The following is a 19,938-nucleotide window of genomic DNA, read 5'->3' on the forward strand; positions in this document are numbered from 1 at the left end:
CATCATGCATTTGCTTTTTTCTTCTCTCTCTCTCTCTCTCTCTCTCTCTCTATATATATATATATATTAGTTTTGGGGTGAATTTTAGAAAAATTATGTATTTTCATATATTTTACTGATATATTTACTGATTTATGAGTCTTCAAAGGAGTTTTGAAAGGACTACAATTTATTTTATCATGGTTATAAGACAGAAAACTACCTAATATAGTAATAATATAACAATAAAATTATCTTTATATGGTGAGAGACTTTTATTGTTTGTATTTCATGCTATCAAGTTGACATTATATATATATATAAACAGGGAATAAAAGGCATGCTTTTAATAGAAGTGAATTCATAACCTTTCCTAATCTTATGATCATAAAACAGTCAACTTGACATTACACGCAATATAACTTCTGAAAAGTAAGATATACCTGAATGTGACCTTTTAAAAGCATTCTAGTCAGAGAACACTATTAAACATTAATAATCGTAAATAAATATGATCTAACATTTAAATTATTATTTTTTGCAACTGTCTTTCTGGTGTTAAAAGCGCTAAAATTAGATTTGATGCTGATGATGATGATGTAACTTCACAGTTTGCACACAAAGAGACACTTCAGCCGTATTTACATATTCAACAGCCCTCTCACCAATCCGCTGCCTGCTCATTAAATATTTATAACTGCCTTCATTCACTCAGAGCGGCCTAGGCGGGGTTTAATCTGAGGGGAGGGCCGAATGCAAATGACCGAAGCGCCTCTGCTCATCGACGTACAATCAGGCCACGCTCGAGCGGGCGATCTGATTGGTCGACAGCGCCCGATCTTACGACGGCCATGGCCGAGCGCGAGCCAATCAGAGGAAAGCGTCATTGACAGGCGCTGTTTGTGAATGACGTCAATGCTGGGGCGCAAGATGGCCGCGTTTGGTCTGTGAGCGCTCGTCCGACACCGGAACCGAGCGAACGTACGGAGTCTGTAGATGCTGTGAGAGGCGAATACACCGACAGAGACACGCGACATCGCGACATCGCGCCCGGAGCCGCGCGAGCATCATGGACGCCTCAGAGTTCATGGACACGATGGACCCGAGCTTATCCGAGCTGGGCGATGAGTTCACACTGGGAGACATCGACGGTGAGAGAGGAGGAGGATGAGGAGGATGATGATGATGAAGAGTGTGTGATAATGTGCAGTTCATCTATTAAATGATCAGATTCAGCTCAGATAAAATTTGTTATTATCATAACCCATTACAGTGGAGAATCTAGTTGATTCTGGTGTCGTTCAGGTGTCGATGAACTCTTCATCATCATCTGTGTTGATCATCCTCATGTGTGTGTTTGTGTGTGTGTGTGTGTGTGTGTGTGTGTGTGTGTGTGTGTGTGTGTGTGATAAATCAAAGAATGCAGAATAAAGATGTTGTTCTGAGGGCTGCTGCTGTCATTGGAGTTATTAGCGTTATTATGAATGGTGTTAGTGTTGTTGTTGTTGTTGTTATTATTAGTGGTGTTATTGGTGATAATATTGTTATTAGTGATGTTATTAGTGTAGTTGCTGTTATTAATAGTCTTATTATTAGTGTTGTTGTTGTTGTTATTGGTGTTATTAATGTTGTTGTTGTTATTGTTGTTTTTATAAGTGTTTATTAACACCAAAAACACCACCATCAGTAATAACAATAACAGCATCAATATTGTTAGTGTTATTAGTGTTGTTGTAACTGGGGTTATTGTTGTTATTAATGCAGATTTTATTGGTGGTGGTGGTGTTGTTATTAGTGTGGTTAATGTTGGTGTTTGTGTTGTTGTTAGGGTTATTATTAGTGTCTTTATTGGTGTTGTTGTTAGTGTGGTTATCAGTGTTGTTGTTGTTATTGGTGGCATTAGGGTTATTATTAGTGTTATTATTTGAGTTTTTGTTGTGGTTATTAGTGTTGTATTGTTGTTATTAATGCAGATTTTATTGGTGTTTTCGTTGTTATTAGGGTTATTATTAGTGTCTTTATTGGTGTTGTTGTTATTATTGGTGGCATTAGGGTTATTATTAGCGTTGTTTTTTGTGTTTTTATTGGAGATTTTGTTGTGGTTATTAGTGTTGTAGTTTTTGGTGTAATTGGTGTTATTATTGTTGTTATTATAAGTGTTTTAACACCAATAACAACACCACCACTAATAACAATAATAGTAGCAATATTGTTAGTGTTGTTGTAATTTGGGTTATTGTTATTATTAATGCAGATTTTATTGGTGTTTTTGTTATTAGAGTGGTTAATGTCGGTTGTTGTTAGGGTTATTATTAGTGTCTTTATTGGTGGTGTTGGTGTTGTTGGTGGTGGTGGCATTAGGGTTATTATTAGTGTTATTAGTGTTTTTATTTGAGTTTTTAGTGTTGAGTTTTAGTGGTTATTAGTGTTGTAAGGGTTAGTGTTGTTGTAGTTTTTGGTGTAAGTGGTGTTATTATTGTGTTGTTGTTATTGTGTTGTTATTAGTGATGTTATTAGTGGTATTATTGGTGTAGTTGTTATTAATATTGATTTTATTAGTGTAGTTGTTGTTATTAATAGTTTTATTATTAGTGTTGTAAGGGTTAGTGTTGTTGTAGTTTTTGGTGTAAGTGGTGTTATTATTGTGTTGTTGTTATTAATAGTCTTATTATTAGTGTTTTAAGGGTTAGTGTTGTAGTTTTTGGTGTAATTGGTGTTACTGTTGTTATTATTAGTGTGTTGTTGTTGCTATTAGTGTTGTTATTAGTGGTGTTGATATTGTTATTAGTGATTTTATTAGTGTAGTCATCATTAATGTTGTTATTGATTTTATTAGTGTAGTTGTTGTTATTAATAGTCTTATTATTAGTGTTTTAAGGGTTAGTGTTGTAGTTTTTGGTGTAATTGGTGTTACTGTTGTTATTATTAGTGTGTTGTTGTTGCTATTAGTGTTGTTATTAGTGGTGTTGATATTGTTATTAGTGATTTTATTAGTGTAGTCATCATTAATGTTGTTATTGATTTTATTAGTGTAGTTGTTGTTATTAATAGTCTTATTATTAGTGTTTTAAGGGTTAGTGTTGTAGTTTTTGGTGTAATTGGTGTTACTATTGTTATTATTAGTGTGTTGTTGTTGCTATTAGTGTTGTTATTAGCGGTGTTGATATTGTTAATAGTGATTTTATTAGTGTAGTTGTTATTAATATTGTTGTTATTGATTTTATTAGAGTAGTTGTTGTTATTAATAGTCTTACACAGCAAAATCCCCAGTTAAATCAATGTAACACTGAAGCAGAGTGAACATTAATGAGATAATTAAGTTACAATTGAGCATTAGTGATGAACACCTGCTGTTAACAACCATAATCACTGAAAAGAAACACAATAACTACAAGGACTTCCAGCCACAGCCTTAGATGAAATCAACTGAAGATAAAACACACTAAAAGTCTCAAGATCTGATTAAACAACTCCACAAACAGACATTAATGTTATTGTTATTGGTGTTGTTGTTGTTGTTGTTGTTATTAGTGTTAATATAAGTGTTTATTAACCAATAACAACAACACCACTAATAACAAAAGCAATAACAACATCAGTATTATTATTAGTGTTGTTGTAATTGGTGTTATTGTTGTTAGTGTGGTTAGGGTTAGTGTTGATGTTTTATTTATGTATTTATTTTTGTTAATAGTATTGGTGGCATTAGGGTTGTTATCAGCTAAGTGTTGATTGTTATTGGCGTAGATATTAGTGTTTTTAGGGTTGTTGTTATTGTTTGTGTGATTTGTGTTGTAGTTGTCGGTGTTTTCATTGTTAGTGTTGTTGTTATTGTTTGTGTTGTTATTGTTTGTGTTGTTGTTGTTTGTGTTGTTGTTGTTGTTGTTGTCGTTGTCTGTGTTGTTGTTATTGTTAGTGTTGTTGTGTTGTTGCTGTTGTTATTGTTAGCATTGTTGTTGTGTATCCAGGCCGTGTGTTTGAATGCATGATTGATGAGATTGTACAGTGAATCATGATTGCAGTAATGCAGTGTAAGTCACTTTGGATAGAAGCATCAGATTCTCAGTCGGTCTGAATGAATGTTTAGATCTTTAAACTCACATGTCGCTTTATTCACCTGATACAGTCGCTGTCTTGTGCTGTGATTTTGCGCCGACAGTCATATAGTTGTTGTATCGTCTTGTAGCTGGACTTTTAAGAATGTATTTGAACATCTGGTGTACAGCATGAGTTCACTCTAGTCCTGCTGAAGAAGTGTGTTGTGTCGATGATCAGTCTTAAGACAAACACAAACTAAACCTCTCTGTTCGGTCTGTGAAAGATCATGTGAACGAACTGAAGCTGAACATGTGTCAACTGAAGCTGATCGTCCGTCTCATCTCAGCGATTCTCTCTAAAGATAGACGCTCAAACAGCTGGAGTTGATTTCCTCGTGTGTGTGTGATTATTATTTTCATTTGCACACTGATGTGATTGTGAGTAATGTGTGTGTATGTGACCGTCGTTCTGTCTGATGATCTTCTGGAGTATTCTGGATTTCCAGCAGAGATGAAGGTGTTACATAACGAATGTGTTTGTATCACATGTGAAAGAATAAACACACACAATCTCTGGTGTTTCTAAATCTTTGAAATCGAGAAGATGAAATGAATCTGCAGGGCTGAATCTCATGAACTCTGTCTACCTCACCTCCAGCTCTTATATATATATCACCAAACCAATTAGAAGAAATTATTCACATATTGACAATGAAGAGAGCATTTTCATGAGTATTAAACACATTTCACCTGAATTATGTTTACAAATAAAGTTAGACATACTTATATATCCAACTTTATATATAGAGCTGTGCTTATATATATGACTTTATATATAGAGCTGTGCGATACTTATATATCCAACTTTATATAGAGAGCTGTGCGATACTTATATATATCGACTTTATATATAGAGCTGTGTGATACTTATATATCCAACTTTATATATAGAGCTGTGCGATACTTATATATCCAACTTTATATAGAGAGCTGTGCGATACTTATATATCCAACTTTATATATAGAGCTGTGCGATACTTATATATCCAACTTTATATAGAGAGCTGTGCGATACTTATATATCCAACTTTATATAGAGAGCTGTGCGATACTTATATATCCAACTTTATATAGAGAGCTGTGCGTTACTTATATATATCGACTTTATATATAGAGCTGTGTGATACTTATATATCCAACTTTATATATAGAGCTGTGCTTATATATATGACTTTATATATAGAGCTGTGCGATACTTATATATCCAACTTTATATAGAGAGCTGTGCGATACTTATATATATCGACTTTATATATAGAGCTGTGTGATACTTATATATCCAACTTTATATATAGAGCTGTGCGATACTTATATATCCAACTTTATATAGAGAGCTGTGCGATACTTATATATCCAACTTTATATAGAGAGCTGTGCGATACTTATGTATCCAACTTTATATAGAGAGCTGTGCGATACTTATATATCCAACTTTATATATAGAGCTGTGCGATACTTATATATCCAACTTTATATAGAGAGCTGTGCGATACTTATATATCCGACTTTATATATAGAGCTGTGCGATACTTATATATATCGACTTTATATATAGAGCTGTGTGATACTTATATATCCAACTTTATATATAGAGCTGTGCGATACTTATATATCCAACTTTATAATAAGGCTGTGCGATACTTATATATATATCGACTTTATATATAGAGCTGTGTGATACTTATATATCCAACTTTATAATAAGGCTGTGCGATACTTATATATATATCGACTTTATATAGAGAGCTGTGCGATACTTATATATCCAACTTTATAATAAGGCTGTGCGATACTTATATATATATCGACTTTATATATAGAGCTGTGTGATACTTATATATCCAACTTTATATATAGAGCTATGCGATACTTATATATCCAACTTTATATAGAGAGCTGTGCGATACTTATATATCCAACTTTATATATAGAGCTATGCGATACTTATATATCCAACTTTATATATAGAGCTATGCGATACTTATATATCCAACTTTATATATAGAGCTGTGCGATACTTATATATACGACTTTATATATAGAGCTGTGCGATACTTATATATCCAATTTTATATATAGAGAGCTGTATGATACTTATATCCAACTTTATATAGAGAGCTGTATGATACTTATATCCAACTTTATACATAGAGCTGTGCGATACTTATATATCCAACTTTATATAGAGAGCTGTATGATACTTATATCCAACTTTATATAGAGAGCTGTATGATACTTATATCCAACTTTATACATAGAGCTGTGCGATACTTATATATCCAACTTTATATAGAGAGCTGTGCGATACTTATATATCCGACTTTATATAGAGAGCTGTGCGATACTTATAAATCCGACTTTATAGAGCTGTGCGATACTTATATATCCGACTTTATATATAGAGCTGTGCGATACTTATATATCCAATTTTATATATAGAGCTGTGCGATACTTATAAATCCAACTTTATATATAGAGCTGTGCGATACTTATATATCCAACTTTATATATAGAGCTGTATGATACTTATATATCCAACTTTATACATAGAGCTGTGCGATACTTATATATCCAACTTTATATAGAGAGCTGTGCGATACTTATATATCCAATTTTATATATAGAGCTGTGCGATACTTATAAATCCAACTTTATATATAGAGCTGTGCGATACTTATATATCCAACTTTATATATAGAGCTGTATGATGCTTATATATCCAACTTTATATATAGAGCTGTGCGATACTTATATATCCGACTTTATATAGAGAGCTGTGCGATACTTATATATCCGACTTTATATATAGAGCTGTATGATACTTATATATCCAACTTTATATATAGAGCTGTGCGATACTTATATATCCGACTTTATATATAGAGCTGTATGATACTTATATATCCAACTTTATATATAGAGCTGTGCGATACTTATATATCCAATTTTATATATAGAGCTGTGCGATACTTATAAATCCAACTTTATATATAGAGCTGTGCGATACTTATATATCCAACTTTATATATAGAGCTGTATGATGCTTATATATCCAACTTTATATATAGAGCTGTGCGATACTTATATATCCGACTTTATATAGAGAGCTGTGCGATACTTATATATCCGACTTTATATATAGAGCTGTATGATACTTATATATCCAACTTTATATATAGAGCTGTGCGATACTTATATATCCGACTTTATATATAGAGCTGTATGATACTTATATATCCAACTTTATATATATCGCTGTGCGATACTTATATATCCGACTTTATATATAGAGCTGTGCGTTACTTATATATCCAACTTTATATATAGAGCTGTGCGATACTTATATATCCAACTTTATATATAGAGCTGTGCAATACTTATATATCCAACCTTTTATATAGAGCTGTGCGTTACTTATATATCCACCTTTTTATATAGAGCTGTGCGTTACTTATATATCCAACTTTATATATAGAGCTGTGCGATACTTATATATCCAACTTTATATATAGAGCTGTGCGTTACTTATATATCCAACTTTATATATAGAGCTGTGCGATACTTATATATCCGACTTTATATATAGAGCTGTGCGATACTTATATATCCAACTTTATATATAGAGCTGTGCGTTACTTATATATCCAACTTTATATATAGAGCTGTGCGATACTTATATATCCAACTTTATATATAGAGCTGTGCGTTACTTATATATCCAACTTTATATATAGAGCTGTGCGATACTTATATATCCGACTTTATATATAGAGCTGTGCGTTACTTATATATCCAACTTTATATATAGAGCTGTGCGATACTTATATATCCGACTTTATATAGAGAGCTGTGCGATACTTATATATCCAACTTTATATATAGAGCTGTGCGTTACTTATATATCCAACTTTATATATAGAGCTGTGCGATACTTATATATCCGACTTTATATATAGAGCTGTGCGATACTTATATATCCAACTTTATATATAGAGCTGTGCATTACTTATATATCCAACTTTATATATAGAGCTGTGCGATACTTATATATCCGACTTTATATATAGAGCTGTGCAATACTTATATATCCGACTTTATATAGAGAGCTGTGCGATACTTATATATCCGACTTTATATATAGAGCTGTGCGTTACTTATATATCCAACTTTATATAGAGAGCTGTGTGATACTTATATATCCGACTTTATATATAGAGCTGTGCGATACTTATATATCCAACTTTATATAGACAGCTGTGCGATACTTATATATCCAACTTTAGCTGTGCGATACTTATATATCCAACTTTATATAGAGAGCTGTGCGATACTTATATATCCAACTTTATATATAGAGCTGTGCGATACTTATATATCCAACTTTATATAGACAGCTGTGCGATACTTATATATCCAACTTTATATAGAGAGCTGTGCGATACTTATATATCCAACTTTATATATAGAGCTGTGCGATACTTATATATCCAACTTTATATATAGAGCTGTGCGTTACTTATATATCCAACTTTATATATAGAGCTGTGCGATACATACATATCCAACTTTATATATAGAGCTGTGCGATACTTATAAATCCAACTTTAGCTGTGCGATACTTATATATCCAACTTTATATAGAGAGCTGTGCGATACTTATATATCCAACTTTATATATAGAGCTGTGCGATACTTATATATCCAACTTTATATAGAGAGCTGTGCGATACTTATATATCCAATTTTATATAGAGAGCTGTGCGATACTTATATATCCAACTTTATATATAGAGCTGTGCGATACTTATATATCCAACTTTATATATAGAGCTGTGCGATACTTATATATCCAACTTCATATAGAGAGCTGTGCGATACTTATATATCCAACTTCATATAGAGAGCTGTGCGATACTTATATATCCAACTTTATATAGAGAGCTGTGCGATACTTATATATCCAACTTTATATATAGAGCTGTGCGATACTTATATATCCAACTTTATATATAGAGCTGTGCGTTACTTATATATGCAACTTTATAGAGCTGTGAGATACTTCTCTATATCCATCTCTATATATTTATATGACAACACAGTGAATTGTTCTGAACCCAGTCTTCATTATTCAGACGAATCTGTACAGAATGAAGTATTCCAGACAGGGTGGAGAAATAGGATGTTCTCGTGACATTACTCTACTGGAAACACTGGTTTGTTTTGTCCTGTGCGAGCAGTAACTTGTTTTATTATGCTGCAGGTGTGACAGTATCAGTCATTACTGTGCTAATAATGTGATGATGCCATAAATCAGTACAACAAACACAAGAAACGCAGTGTCTGACATGTGTGTTATCAGTGTTATCACCGCAGCACTGGCCTTGAGTCACTGACCTTCATCTCATTATCACAGGTCAAAGGGTCAGGGTCAGGAGTGTGTTACGGCTACCAGACAGCAGTTGACCTTCTTCAAAGCTCCGCCTCTTTCAACTTTACACAGCATCCCATAATAATGAATTTATTTAATTATCAGTCATTGTGAGGTTCATGATGAACTGTGTTAGTCACTACTGCTTTCATAAGTCATTTGAGGCAGTGTATTTCAACACGTGTTACACACAACAGTCACAATCCAACATAAATTTTATAATATTGTGTGTGTTTGTGCCTGTTGCAGAGATGTTGCAGTTCGTCAGTAATCAGGTGGATTTCCCGGATCTCTTCGAGGATCAGATGGGTGGCGGATCTGTGGCCCCTGTGAGGCCCCTCCCACAGACGGCCCCCAGCACCATACTGACCCCCCCTCACACACCTGTACAGGCCAGCAGCCAGACGCAGACACAGACGCAAACGCAGACACCGATACAGACGCAGACACGCACACCACCGCTGCTGCAGCCGCGACCACAGCCGATCACACAGGTGAGCCTGGCCACACCCATCACACATGACCACACCCCCTCACACTCTGACCACACCCATCACACATGACCACACCTCCTCACACTCTGACCACACCCATCACACATGACCACACCTCCTCACACTCTGACCACACCCATCACACATGACCACACCTCCTTACACTCTGACCACACCCATCACACATGACCACACCCCCTCACACTCTGACCACACCCCTCACACTCTGACCACACCTCTTCATGCTCTAATTCGTCAGGTGCAGACGTTCCCCATGCAGACGCTGGCTGTGCAGACGCAGGCGCAGCCGCAGACGGTGATGATCACCCCGACCGCCACGCCGTCCCGATTCATCCAGAACCAGGTGATCTGCCAGCAGAACCACGGCACGGGTTTCCAGGGTGAGAAACGCACACAGACACACACACGCACAAGGAAAATACACACATGAGCGTTGTTCACACAGCTGTATCTCCTCTCAGTCCTCCAGCCGCAGATGCAGAGCATTGTGACATCACCGCAGGTCCAGCCAATGACGATCCAGCACCAGCGTGTGCTGACTCCAGCCGGTCAGACCATCCAGACACTGTCGACGACGCCCATGCACACAATGTCTCAACAAGTGCCTGTACGTCACATGCACACGTTTACCCACAGTTCCCTGCTGCAATTCACAACCTGTATAGTGTATACTGCATACTCATTTCAAACTGTGAAACTGTGATGCTGTGTTCTGGTTGGCCCTCAGTTGTTGGTGCACCAGCCTCAGATCCTGAAGACGGACTCTCTGGTTCTGACCACACTGAAACCGGACGGGACACAGGTTCTGTCGACCGTACAGAACCCGACGGGCATCACGACCCTCACTGCGCCCATCCAGACCACCGCACTGCAGGTTCCTGTAAGTCACATGACATAAAAGGCATTACAGTACACTTACAACCATGATAGACTGTCAGAAATATCAATATATTAAAGAAGTTTTTATTTTCTATTTAATATTAATCTGAAAGTGCTTATATATTTGTTACATTGTCATAAGAAAATATTGCCAAATAATGGCTTATTTTCTTTATTTATTGTAATTTGTGTTAGTATTATTATTTTAACCCTTTCACACATAGAGGTTGCTTCAGTGAGCCGTTATTAAAAAGCATTTTCTTGCATATGCATGGGTTTTGATGGCATAGTTGCACATCAACCACTACAGTGGACCCTAGTGCATCATCCTTTACACTGCCACCAAGTGGCAAGCCTTGTATGTGGACATTTCTTTTTTCTCCAAAACCAAGATGGCCGACGGCCAATCAGAAATGTCAAGTTGTTCCGGAATATCCATCCATTCCTTCTATCCTAGGAGACTCTTTCAGGTAAAAAATGTTGTAGGAGTCATATCATTGTTAAATCTTCCAAGTATTGATTATAGATTTGGAGGAAATTCTGATTAATAATCTGTCCACTAAATTGGACATCATGCGTCACTAGCTATATTTCAGCTACAATTCATACTATTACTGTGACTGTTGTTTTTGAAAATACTTCATCTGCAGAAACGTTTTTTGGCTGTAAATAAATGTATTTGTGTTTAGATTGTATTTGCAGTTATGTCAAAAAAGTAATCTGATTACGTAATGTATGCGAATTGTAATGCATTACTTGTTACATCAGAAAAGTAATTTGATTACGTAATGAACGTTACTTGTGACATCAAAAAAGTAATCTGATTATGTAATGCATATTACTTGTAATGCGTTACTTGTAACATCAAAAAAGTAATCTGATTACGTAATGCATGTTACTTGTGATGCATTATTTCACTCATTACATTAGAAAGTAATCTGATTAAGTAATGCACATTACTTGCAATGTGTTACATGTTTCATCAAGAAGTGATCTGATTGTTACATCAAAAAGTAATCTGATTACATAATGAACATCACTTGTAATGTTACTTGTTACATCAAAAAAGTAATCTGATTACGTAATGCACATTACTTGTAATGCATTACTCGTTACATCTGAAAGTAATCTGATTACATAATGCACATTACTTGTAATGCGTTACTTGATTAATCAAAAAAATTATCTGATTATGTAATGCATGTTACTTGTAATGCGTTATTTCACTTGTTACATCGGAAAGTGATCTGATTAAGTAATGCACATTACTTGTAATGCATTACTTGTTACATCAAAAAGTAATCTGATTACATAATGAACATCACTTGTAATGTGTTACTTGTTTAATCAAAAATTGATCTGATTACGTAATGCACATTACTTATGATGCGTTACCTGTTTCATCAAAAAAAAATCTGATTATGTAATGCACGTTTCTTGTAATACATTACTTGTTACATCAAAAAGTAATCTGATTACGTAATGCACAGTACTTGTAATGTGTTACTTTACTCATTACATCAAAAAAGTTTATGTAGATTATGTAATGTACGTTACTTGTAACTGCTTATTTCAGATGAGATTGAAAACCTGATCACTAGTTTTTCCACAGTCTAAAAACATCAGTAGATCAATGTAGATTTCAGTAGGAGAGCTAAATTTGTTCATTTTGAACATAATCATAATTAACTGCTAATAAGGAAAATCGACATTCTCTGGTAGACTGGAGGGAATGTGAGCGTTGCGTCGCTAGTGTGCTATGACAGGTTGTCAGGTGTGCCGTGGAAAATTATTAAATGCCAAAAAATAACTAAGTAAATAAATAAATAAATGTTACAAATAAGAATATATTGCTGCTGGAAACCTCTTATCTCTATATTTTGTCATTTTAGTTTTATTTTATTTTTTTATCAATTCTATTGGTCATCTTTTGCACCTGTATGTGGGTTTTACAAATATTTAACCAATGAAAATGAATAAAAGAGCTTGTGACTAAACCTCAACTCAATTGGCTCCTCAAACTGAAGATCAATCCTCATGACTTTTCCCTGCCTCTATCGTAAATGAAGTGCTACATCTATGCTTTAAAAAAAAAAAATACATAAAAAATAATAATAATAATAATAATAGTAATAAAAAAGTATATATATATATAAAATGTGTAAGATCCTTTTCAGTGTTAGAATGTTCTCTTTATGGTTCTGCCTGTTGTCGTTCTCTTTCACAGACGCTGATGAGCAGTAACATTCTGACCACTGTTCCCATGGTGATGGGGGGTGGAGACAAGCTGCCAATCAAGCAGCTGCCATCGGGCACCACCCACAGTGGAGGCGGAGCCAGGGTGTCCATGGATCAGAGTATGGCTGTTACCACGGGACCGGGAGGAGTCGTGAAAGAGGGCGAGCGACGCACAACGCACAACATCATCGAGAAGCGCTACCGCTCGTCCATCAACGACAAGATCCTGGAGCTGCGTGACCTCGTCATGGGCAGCGACGCCAAGGTGTGTGCCGCCGCAATGCATGCTGGGAGATCAAGAGGTTTGTGTGTTGTCATGAGGGTCTGATTGTCTGTTTTGAACGACAGATGCATAAGTCCGGTGTTCTGCGCAAAGCCATCGACTACATCAAATACCTGCAGCAGGTGAACCATAAGCTCCGGCAGGAGAACCTGGCGCTGAAGATGGCCAGCCAGAAGAACAGTGAGTCGCCTCCGCCGGATCTGTTTTCATGATTCCGTTCTGACGCCGGCGCTCACTGATCTGTCTCTCTCCTCTGTCTGTCAGAGTCGGTTTGTGTGTCTGATGATCTGGATCTTAAGCCCGAGTCGGCCTTCATCTCTCCTCCTCCGTCTGACTCCGGCTCCAGCTCTCCCGCTCAGCTCTCGCCCTTCTGCATCGACTCCGAGCCGGGCAGCCCGCTGCTGGAGCACGAGCAGGTGCGTCTGGCGTCCGCAATCACGCTAATCAGACTGTGACATGTAGAGTCTGACTGGAGCCCGGTGTGTTTCAGGTGAAGAGCGAGCCGGACTCGCCCTCGTCAGTCGGCGTGATGGACCGCTCGCGTCTGCTGCTCTGCGCGCTCACCTTCCTGTGCCTGTCGCTCAACCCTCTGCCGTCTCTGCTGGGCGCCGAGGAGGACGGGACGGGTCTGAGCGCCGCTCACGGATCCTCGCGCTCGCTCTTCTCTCTGCCCGGACAGACGCAGAGCTTCGGTGAGTTCAGGAGCGGCTTTGAGTCGTGCGACCGTGATTCTGCTCTTTATAGTGATGTCACATCTGTCTGTCTGTGTGTTAGGGGCGTGGCTGTGGTGTGTGCTGCCGTGGTTTCTGGTGTGGCTGCTGAGCGGGGTGGGCGTGGTCTGGGGGTGTGTCCGAGTGCTGTACCTGTGGGAGCCGGTCACGCCCCTTCACTCGCCCACATCAGTGCGCTTCTGGAGGCACCGCAAACAGGCCGACCTGCAGCTCTACCGGGTGAGCAAACACACACACACACACAAATGAGAGTAAGTTTGATATTTATGCTTGCCGTGTGATCAGGTGATGATTGTGTGTGTGTCTCTCAGGGCGATTACACAGCCGCTGTGGCGAGTCTGCAGACGTGTCTGTCCGTCTTATCCAGAGTCCTGCCCTCCTCCACCCTCGACATCATCTGCTCCCTCTCCTGGAACCTGATTCGCTACTGCCTGCGGAGACCCGCCCCCCTTGGCTGGCTGGTGCGTCTGGTTGGAGGGCGGCACGAGGGGGAGGAGTCACAGACAAGCTCGCGGGACGCAGCGCTGGTGTATCACAAACTCAGCCAGCTGCAGCTCACAGGTGTGTGTGTGTGTCTGTGTGTAACGAAGTCACATGAGCGCAGAGGGCCAATCAGTGAGCGGATGTGTGTCCTTGTGTTCAGGTAAGATGGAGCAGCGTCCGCTGTGGGGCGTGTGTGTGTCTCTGAGTGCCGTCAATCTGACTGAAAGCGCCGAGGGGAAGATGTCTGTGGCTCAGCAGATCCAGATCTATGTGACGGCCGCCATCAGTCTGAGAGCAGCGCTGGGGAAACATCTCAGCTGTCTGCCGGTGAGTTCATCCGTCTGCTGCACACGCGTGTGACACGCAACACGCTTCTTATAGTAACCGTCTGTCTCTCTCAGGGTTATTTGTTAAGCTGTGCCGAGGCTCTGGCCTGTCAGTCAGACTCTAAGCCCCTCCCATCAGACGCTAAGCTCCTCCCAGACTGCATGCGCTGGATCTTCACGCCGCTGGGCCGTCAGTTTTTCCTGAGCTGTGATTGGTCGGTGAGGTCGGAGAGCAGCGAGCAGGTTTTCACCTCTCAGAGAGATGAAGGTAACGGCCGCAGATGGACTGACGGGCGGACTGAGTGTGCAGCTGCAGGTTTAACGTGTGTTTCTGTCCGCAGCGGATCCCATCGCTCAGCTGCACCGCAGCTTCTGTGAGAAGCTCCTGGAGAGAGCCGTTCACACGCTGATCGAGCCGCAGAGCAGCAAACACGCTGAGGACGCTGGGTATTTATACAATCACACACTCACACATATACACACAGTCATTCTGTCCTGCTAGTGAGTGACGTTGCCTCTCTGTAGGGAGTTCACTGGTGTGTTGGAGTTCCTGCAGCTGTTGAACAGCTGCACTGAAGACTCCGCCCCCTCGACCGCCCCTTTCCCCGCGCTGGCCAATCAGAGCTCAACACCAGGTGCGTGTCACTCCCTCTGCTGTGTGTTTTGACTCCATCTACACACACTGACGTCTAAACCGTGTGGTCTGTGCAGTGAGGGACCCCGTGTGTCGCTGGTGGGCGTCGGTCCTGAAGGCTGCGGTTCATTGGCTGCAGGGCGATGATGCGTCGGTGAGGTCACTGCTGGCGGAGGCGGAGCGGATGCCGCGAGCGCTTCACACGCTAGAGTGAGTGTTTGGCCGCCTGAATGTGTTTAGTCCCATGATGCCCCGGTCTAACCGCACGTGTGTGTGTGTGTGTGTGTGTGTCAGTCACCCGCTGCCCAAGGCCGTGCTGGCGCTGTGTAAGGCCGTGCAGATGAGCGTGTGTCCGCAGAAGGGCGAGGGTGTCGTGAGCTGCCTCGGTCACTGTCAGCGCGCCAGTGCGCACCTGCACATCAGTGTGTGTCAGTCGCACAACAACACCTGGCTGCACAAGGTACACACACACACTAACTTCTGAGGGAGCACGACTGATTTACAACACGCTACATGGACAGCATGTGACACACAAACAACAATCCTTAACAATAACTATTACCGTAAAGTTTTAATAATCGCTTTAATTTAAAGTTTTAATAAGTCCCCACCACAACTATAATGAAGTAAAGAGCTCAGCTTTTAAAGCTTTTAAAACTGAAAATAAACAGACCAATATTTTCACAGTTAAAGAAAATATTCTAATTTAAAAGAGTTATCTTTATAGTCATCGTTATAGTTATCGTCTGCTGGTGTGGATGCAAAAATCGTCATCGTTATAGTTATCGTTATAGTCATCGTTATAGTTATAGTTATTGTCTGCTGGTGTGGATGCAAAAATCGTCATCGTTATAGTTATCGTTATAGTCATCGTTATAGTTATTGTCTGCTGGTGTGGATGCAAAAATAGTCATTGTTATAGTTATCGTTATAGTTATCGTTATAGTTATCGTCTGCTGGTGTGGATGCTAAAATAGTTATCGTTAGAGTTATCGTTATAGTTATAGTTATCGTCTGCTAGTGTGGATGCAAAAATAGTTATCGTTATAGTTATCGTTATAGTCATCGTTATAGTTATCGTCTGCTGGTGTGGATGCAAAAATAGTCATTGTTATAGTTATAGTTATCGTTATAGTTATCATTATCGTTATAGTTATTGTCTGCTGGTGTGGATGCAAAAATAGTCATTGTTATAGTCATCGTTATAGTTATCGTTATAGTCATTGTCTTCTGGTGTGGATGCAAAAATAGTCATTGTTATAGTTATCGTTATAGCTATTGTCTGTTAGTGTGGATGCAAAAATAGTCATCGTTATAGTTATAGTTATCTTTAAAGTTATCGTCTGCTGGTGTGGATGCAAAAATAGTCATCGTTATAGTTATCGTTATAGTTATCGTCTGCTGGTGTGGATGCTAAAATAGTTATCGTTAGAGTTATTGTTATAGTTATCGTCTGCTGGTGTGGATGCAAAAATAGTCATTGTTACAGTTATCGTTATAGTTAACGTTATCGTTATAGCTATTGTCTGCTAGTGTGGATGCAAAAATAGTCATCGTTATAGTTATCGTTATAGTCATCGTTATAGTTATTGTCTGCTGGTGTGGATGCAAAAATAGTCATCGTTATAGTTATCGTTATAGTCATCGTTATAGTTATTGTCTGCTGGTGTGGATGCAAAAATAGTCATTGTTATAGTTATCGTTATAGTTATCGTCTGCTGGTGTGGATGCTAAAATAGTTATCGTTAGAGTTATCGTTATAGTTATAGTTATCGTCTGCTGGTGTGGATGCAAAAATAGTCATTGTTATAGTTATCGTTATAGCTATTGTCTGCTGGTGTGGATGCTAAAATAGTTATCGTTAGAGTTATCGTTATAGTTATAGTTATTGTCTGCTGGTGTGGATGCAAAAATAGTCATTGTTATAGTTATCGTTATAGTTATCGTCTGCTGGTGTGGATGCTAAAATAGTTATCGTTAGAGTTATCGTTATAGTTATAGTTATCGTCTGCTAGTGTGGATGCAAAAATAGTCATCGTTATAGTTATCGTTATAGTCATCGTTATAGTTATCGTCTGCTGGTGTGGATGCAAAAATAGTCATTGTTATAGTTATAGTTATCGTTATAGTCATTGTCTTCTGGTGTGGATGCAAAAATAGTCATCGTTATAGTTATCATTATAGTTATAGTTATTGTCTGCTGGTGTGGATGCAAAAATAGTCATTGTTATAGTCATCGTTATAGTTATAGTTATCGTTATAGTTATAGTTATCGTCTGCTGGTGTGGATGCAAAAATAGTCATCGTTATAGTTATCGTTATAGTTATCGTTATAGTCATTGTCTTCTGGTGTGGATGCAAAAATAGTCATCGTTATAGTTATCGTTATCGTTAAAGTTATTGTCTGCTGGTGTGGATGCTAAAATACTTATCGTTATAGTTATTGTTATAGTTATCATTATAGTTATAGTTTGCTGGTGTGGATGCTAATATATTATCATTATAGCTATTGTTTGTGTTATCATATTAGTTATCGTTCTTGTTATTGTAGTTATCACCATAGTTATTGTTATAGTTATCATTAAAGTTTTCATCTGTTGGTGTGGTTGCTAACATATTATTAAAGTTATCTTCATTGTTATTATAGTTATCGCTATAGTTATCATTGTAGTTATCAAATATCCAATCATCTTCTCCGACACGCTCTCAGGGGGTGGAGCTTCTGGTCTGTGACCTCCTCCTGACTCTGAGAACCAGCCTGTGGCAGCGCGGGGGCGGGTCTAACGGAGAGCCCGGCCCCGCCCCTGGATCCCAGCTGGCCGGATTCCAAAGGGACCTGAGCTCTTTGCGGAAGCTCGGACAAGCCCACAGACAAGCCCAGCACAAGGTGACCTTTGACCCCAGCCTACAGCTGACCTCTGTGCCTGACCTCTGCATGTTTAAACACGCGTGTGTGTGTGATTTCAGCTGTTCCTGCACGAGACGACGGTCAGGCTGATGGCAGGAGCCAGTCCCACACGCACACACCAGCTGCTGCGACACCGAACACACAACTACACCACAGCAGGTAAACACACACTCTCTAACACACACACACAGGTCAGCTGCTGCTGTATGACGGTGCTGACGCCCTGTGTGTGTTCCGCAGCAGACGGAGGCGAGCGCGAGAGAGCTCATGCCATCCTGCTGGCGTGTCGTCACCTGCCGCTGCCGCTGCTCACGCCGCCGGGTCACCGCGCCCGACTGCTGGCCGAAGCCAAGCGCACGCTGGAGAGAGTCGGGGACCGGCGATCGCTGCAGGACTGCCAGCAGATACTGCTGCGCCTGGGAGGAGGGACCACCATCGCCGCCTCATAACACACACACACACACACACGGATCGGAGGAATCTCCTGTCTGCTCCACATACCAATCAGTTATATTCAGTTTAAACAGAGAGTTTAGTAGTAAATGCGCTTGAAACATGACAGATTCATGAGATTCACACGTGTACAGATTCATGAAGAGAAACTGCATATAATAAGTAGAAACACACACACACACACACACTCAGAATCTGCCTGAGCTGTATGTTAGTGATGATCCTGTTAATATTAGATGTATATTAGTTTGACACACACACAGTTCAGTCAGTGTCTGATCTAGTAAATAAACGGTTCATCTTTCTGCAGCTACCTCTCACACTCACACACACACACACACACACACACACACACTGTACAGAACTGTGTCTTATAGACCAAAGTCTTAGTGCGAGACATACATGGAGGGTTTTATATAATTATTTCACATGGCGACTTTAATGCTTCATCATGTGTAAATTCTTCATATTTAGTTTCTGATGTGTTTTTGTTATTTTGCTTTAGTAGTTTGTCTTTATTATTTTATATATTTGGAAATGTGACAGCGGGACTTTTATTATGACAACACGTGATGATGATGAATGATGTAACAGTCACATCCACGGCAGAAGTGAGGGAAAAAAGACTATAAAAACAAGCGTGTGTTTTATTTAGTGTTTTAATAATTTAATCTAAAGGTTCTGGTTGTGTTTTAATATCTAACTATAATAACTCTCTCTCTCTCCGCAGCTCCGTCACATTCACTCGTTCAGCTTTCACTCTTTCTTTCACGTGTTTGTCTGAATTTCTACGTCTTTTGAATTTTTTTTTGTAATAAAACTGCAGATGCCGTTGAAGAACCATCATGTGTTTGTGTGGATTTGATTAAACATGACACAAATTCAATTCAATTTATTACCTATAAAAACACATTTATACAAGCCTGGGTCAAATAGTGTTTATAATTTAGAGACATTTAATTGATCAGAAATGTGTATACACCT

General features: G+C 38.9%; 1 protein-coding gene across 4 annotated transcripts; it reads left to right on the plus strand.

The window, feature by feature from the left end:
- The first annotated feature begins 869 nt into the window (after window positions 1-869).
- srebf2 (sterol regulatory element binding transcription factor 2) lies at window positions 870-19,773 on the plus strand. 4 transcript variants are annotated; one of them, XM_067379904.1, is made up of 21 exons: window positions 871-1,130; window positions 9,754-9,998; window positions 10,258-10,399; window positions 10,481-10,626; window positions 10,747-10,899; window positions 11,291-11,368; window positions 13,126-13,401; window positions 13,485-13,599; window positions 13,684-13,835; window positions 13,910-14,111; window positions 14,194-14,369; window positions 14,462-14,711; window positions 14,794-14,960; window positions 15,035-15,227; window positions 15,301-15,406; window positions 15,485-15,594; window positions 15,671-15,803; window positions 15,888-16,053; window positions 18,304-18,480; window positions 18,561-18,660; window positions 18,742-19,773. In XM_067379904.1, exons 1-21 carry the CDS (start codon window positions 1,049-1,051, stop codon window positions 18,948-18,950), a joined length of 3,378 nt encoding a protein of 1,125 aa, XP_067236005.1. In that variant the 5' UTR covers window positions 871-1,048; the 3' UTR covers window positions 18,951-19,773. The 4 variants fall into 4 exon arrangements, with proteins under 4 accessions (XP_067235989.1, XP_067235997.1, XP_067236005.1 ...); XM_067379888.1 differs by having other exon boundaries at window positions 870-1,130; window positions 18,561-19,773; XM_067379914.1 differs by lacking the exon at window positions 11,291-11,368.
- Window positions 19,774-19,938: the final 165 nt, after the last annotated feature.

This window comes from Chanodichthys erythropterus, chromosome 3, assembly GCF_024489055.1.
Source record: "Chanodichthys erythropterus isolate Z2021 chromosome 3, ASM2448905v1, whole genome shotgun sequence".
Classification (NCBI taxonomy): domain Eukaryota; kingdom Metazoa; phylum Chordata; class Actinopteri; order Cypriniformes; family Xenocyprididae; genus Chanodichthys; species Chanodichthys erythropterus.

Bases quoted from the DNA above. Each gene is read 5' to 3' on its own strand.
- srebf2 (XM_067379888.1), top strand. From the start codon at position 1,049: ATGGACGCCTCAGAGTTCATGGACACGATGGACCCGAGCTTATCCGAG. The intron at 10,627-10,746 runs GTACGTCACATG...GTTGGCCCTCAG, and splicing joins CAATGTCTCAACAAGTGCCT to TTGTTGGTGCACCAGCCTCA. The intron at 13,836-13,909 runs GTGCGTCTGGCG...GGTGTGTTTCAG, and splicing joins CGCTGCTGGAGCACGAGCAG to GTGAAGAGCGAGCCGGACTC.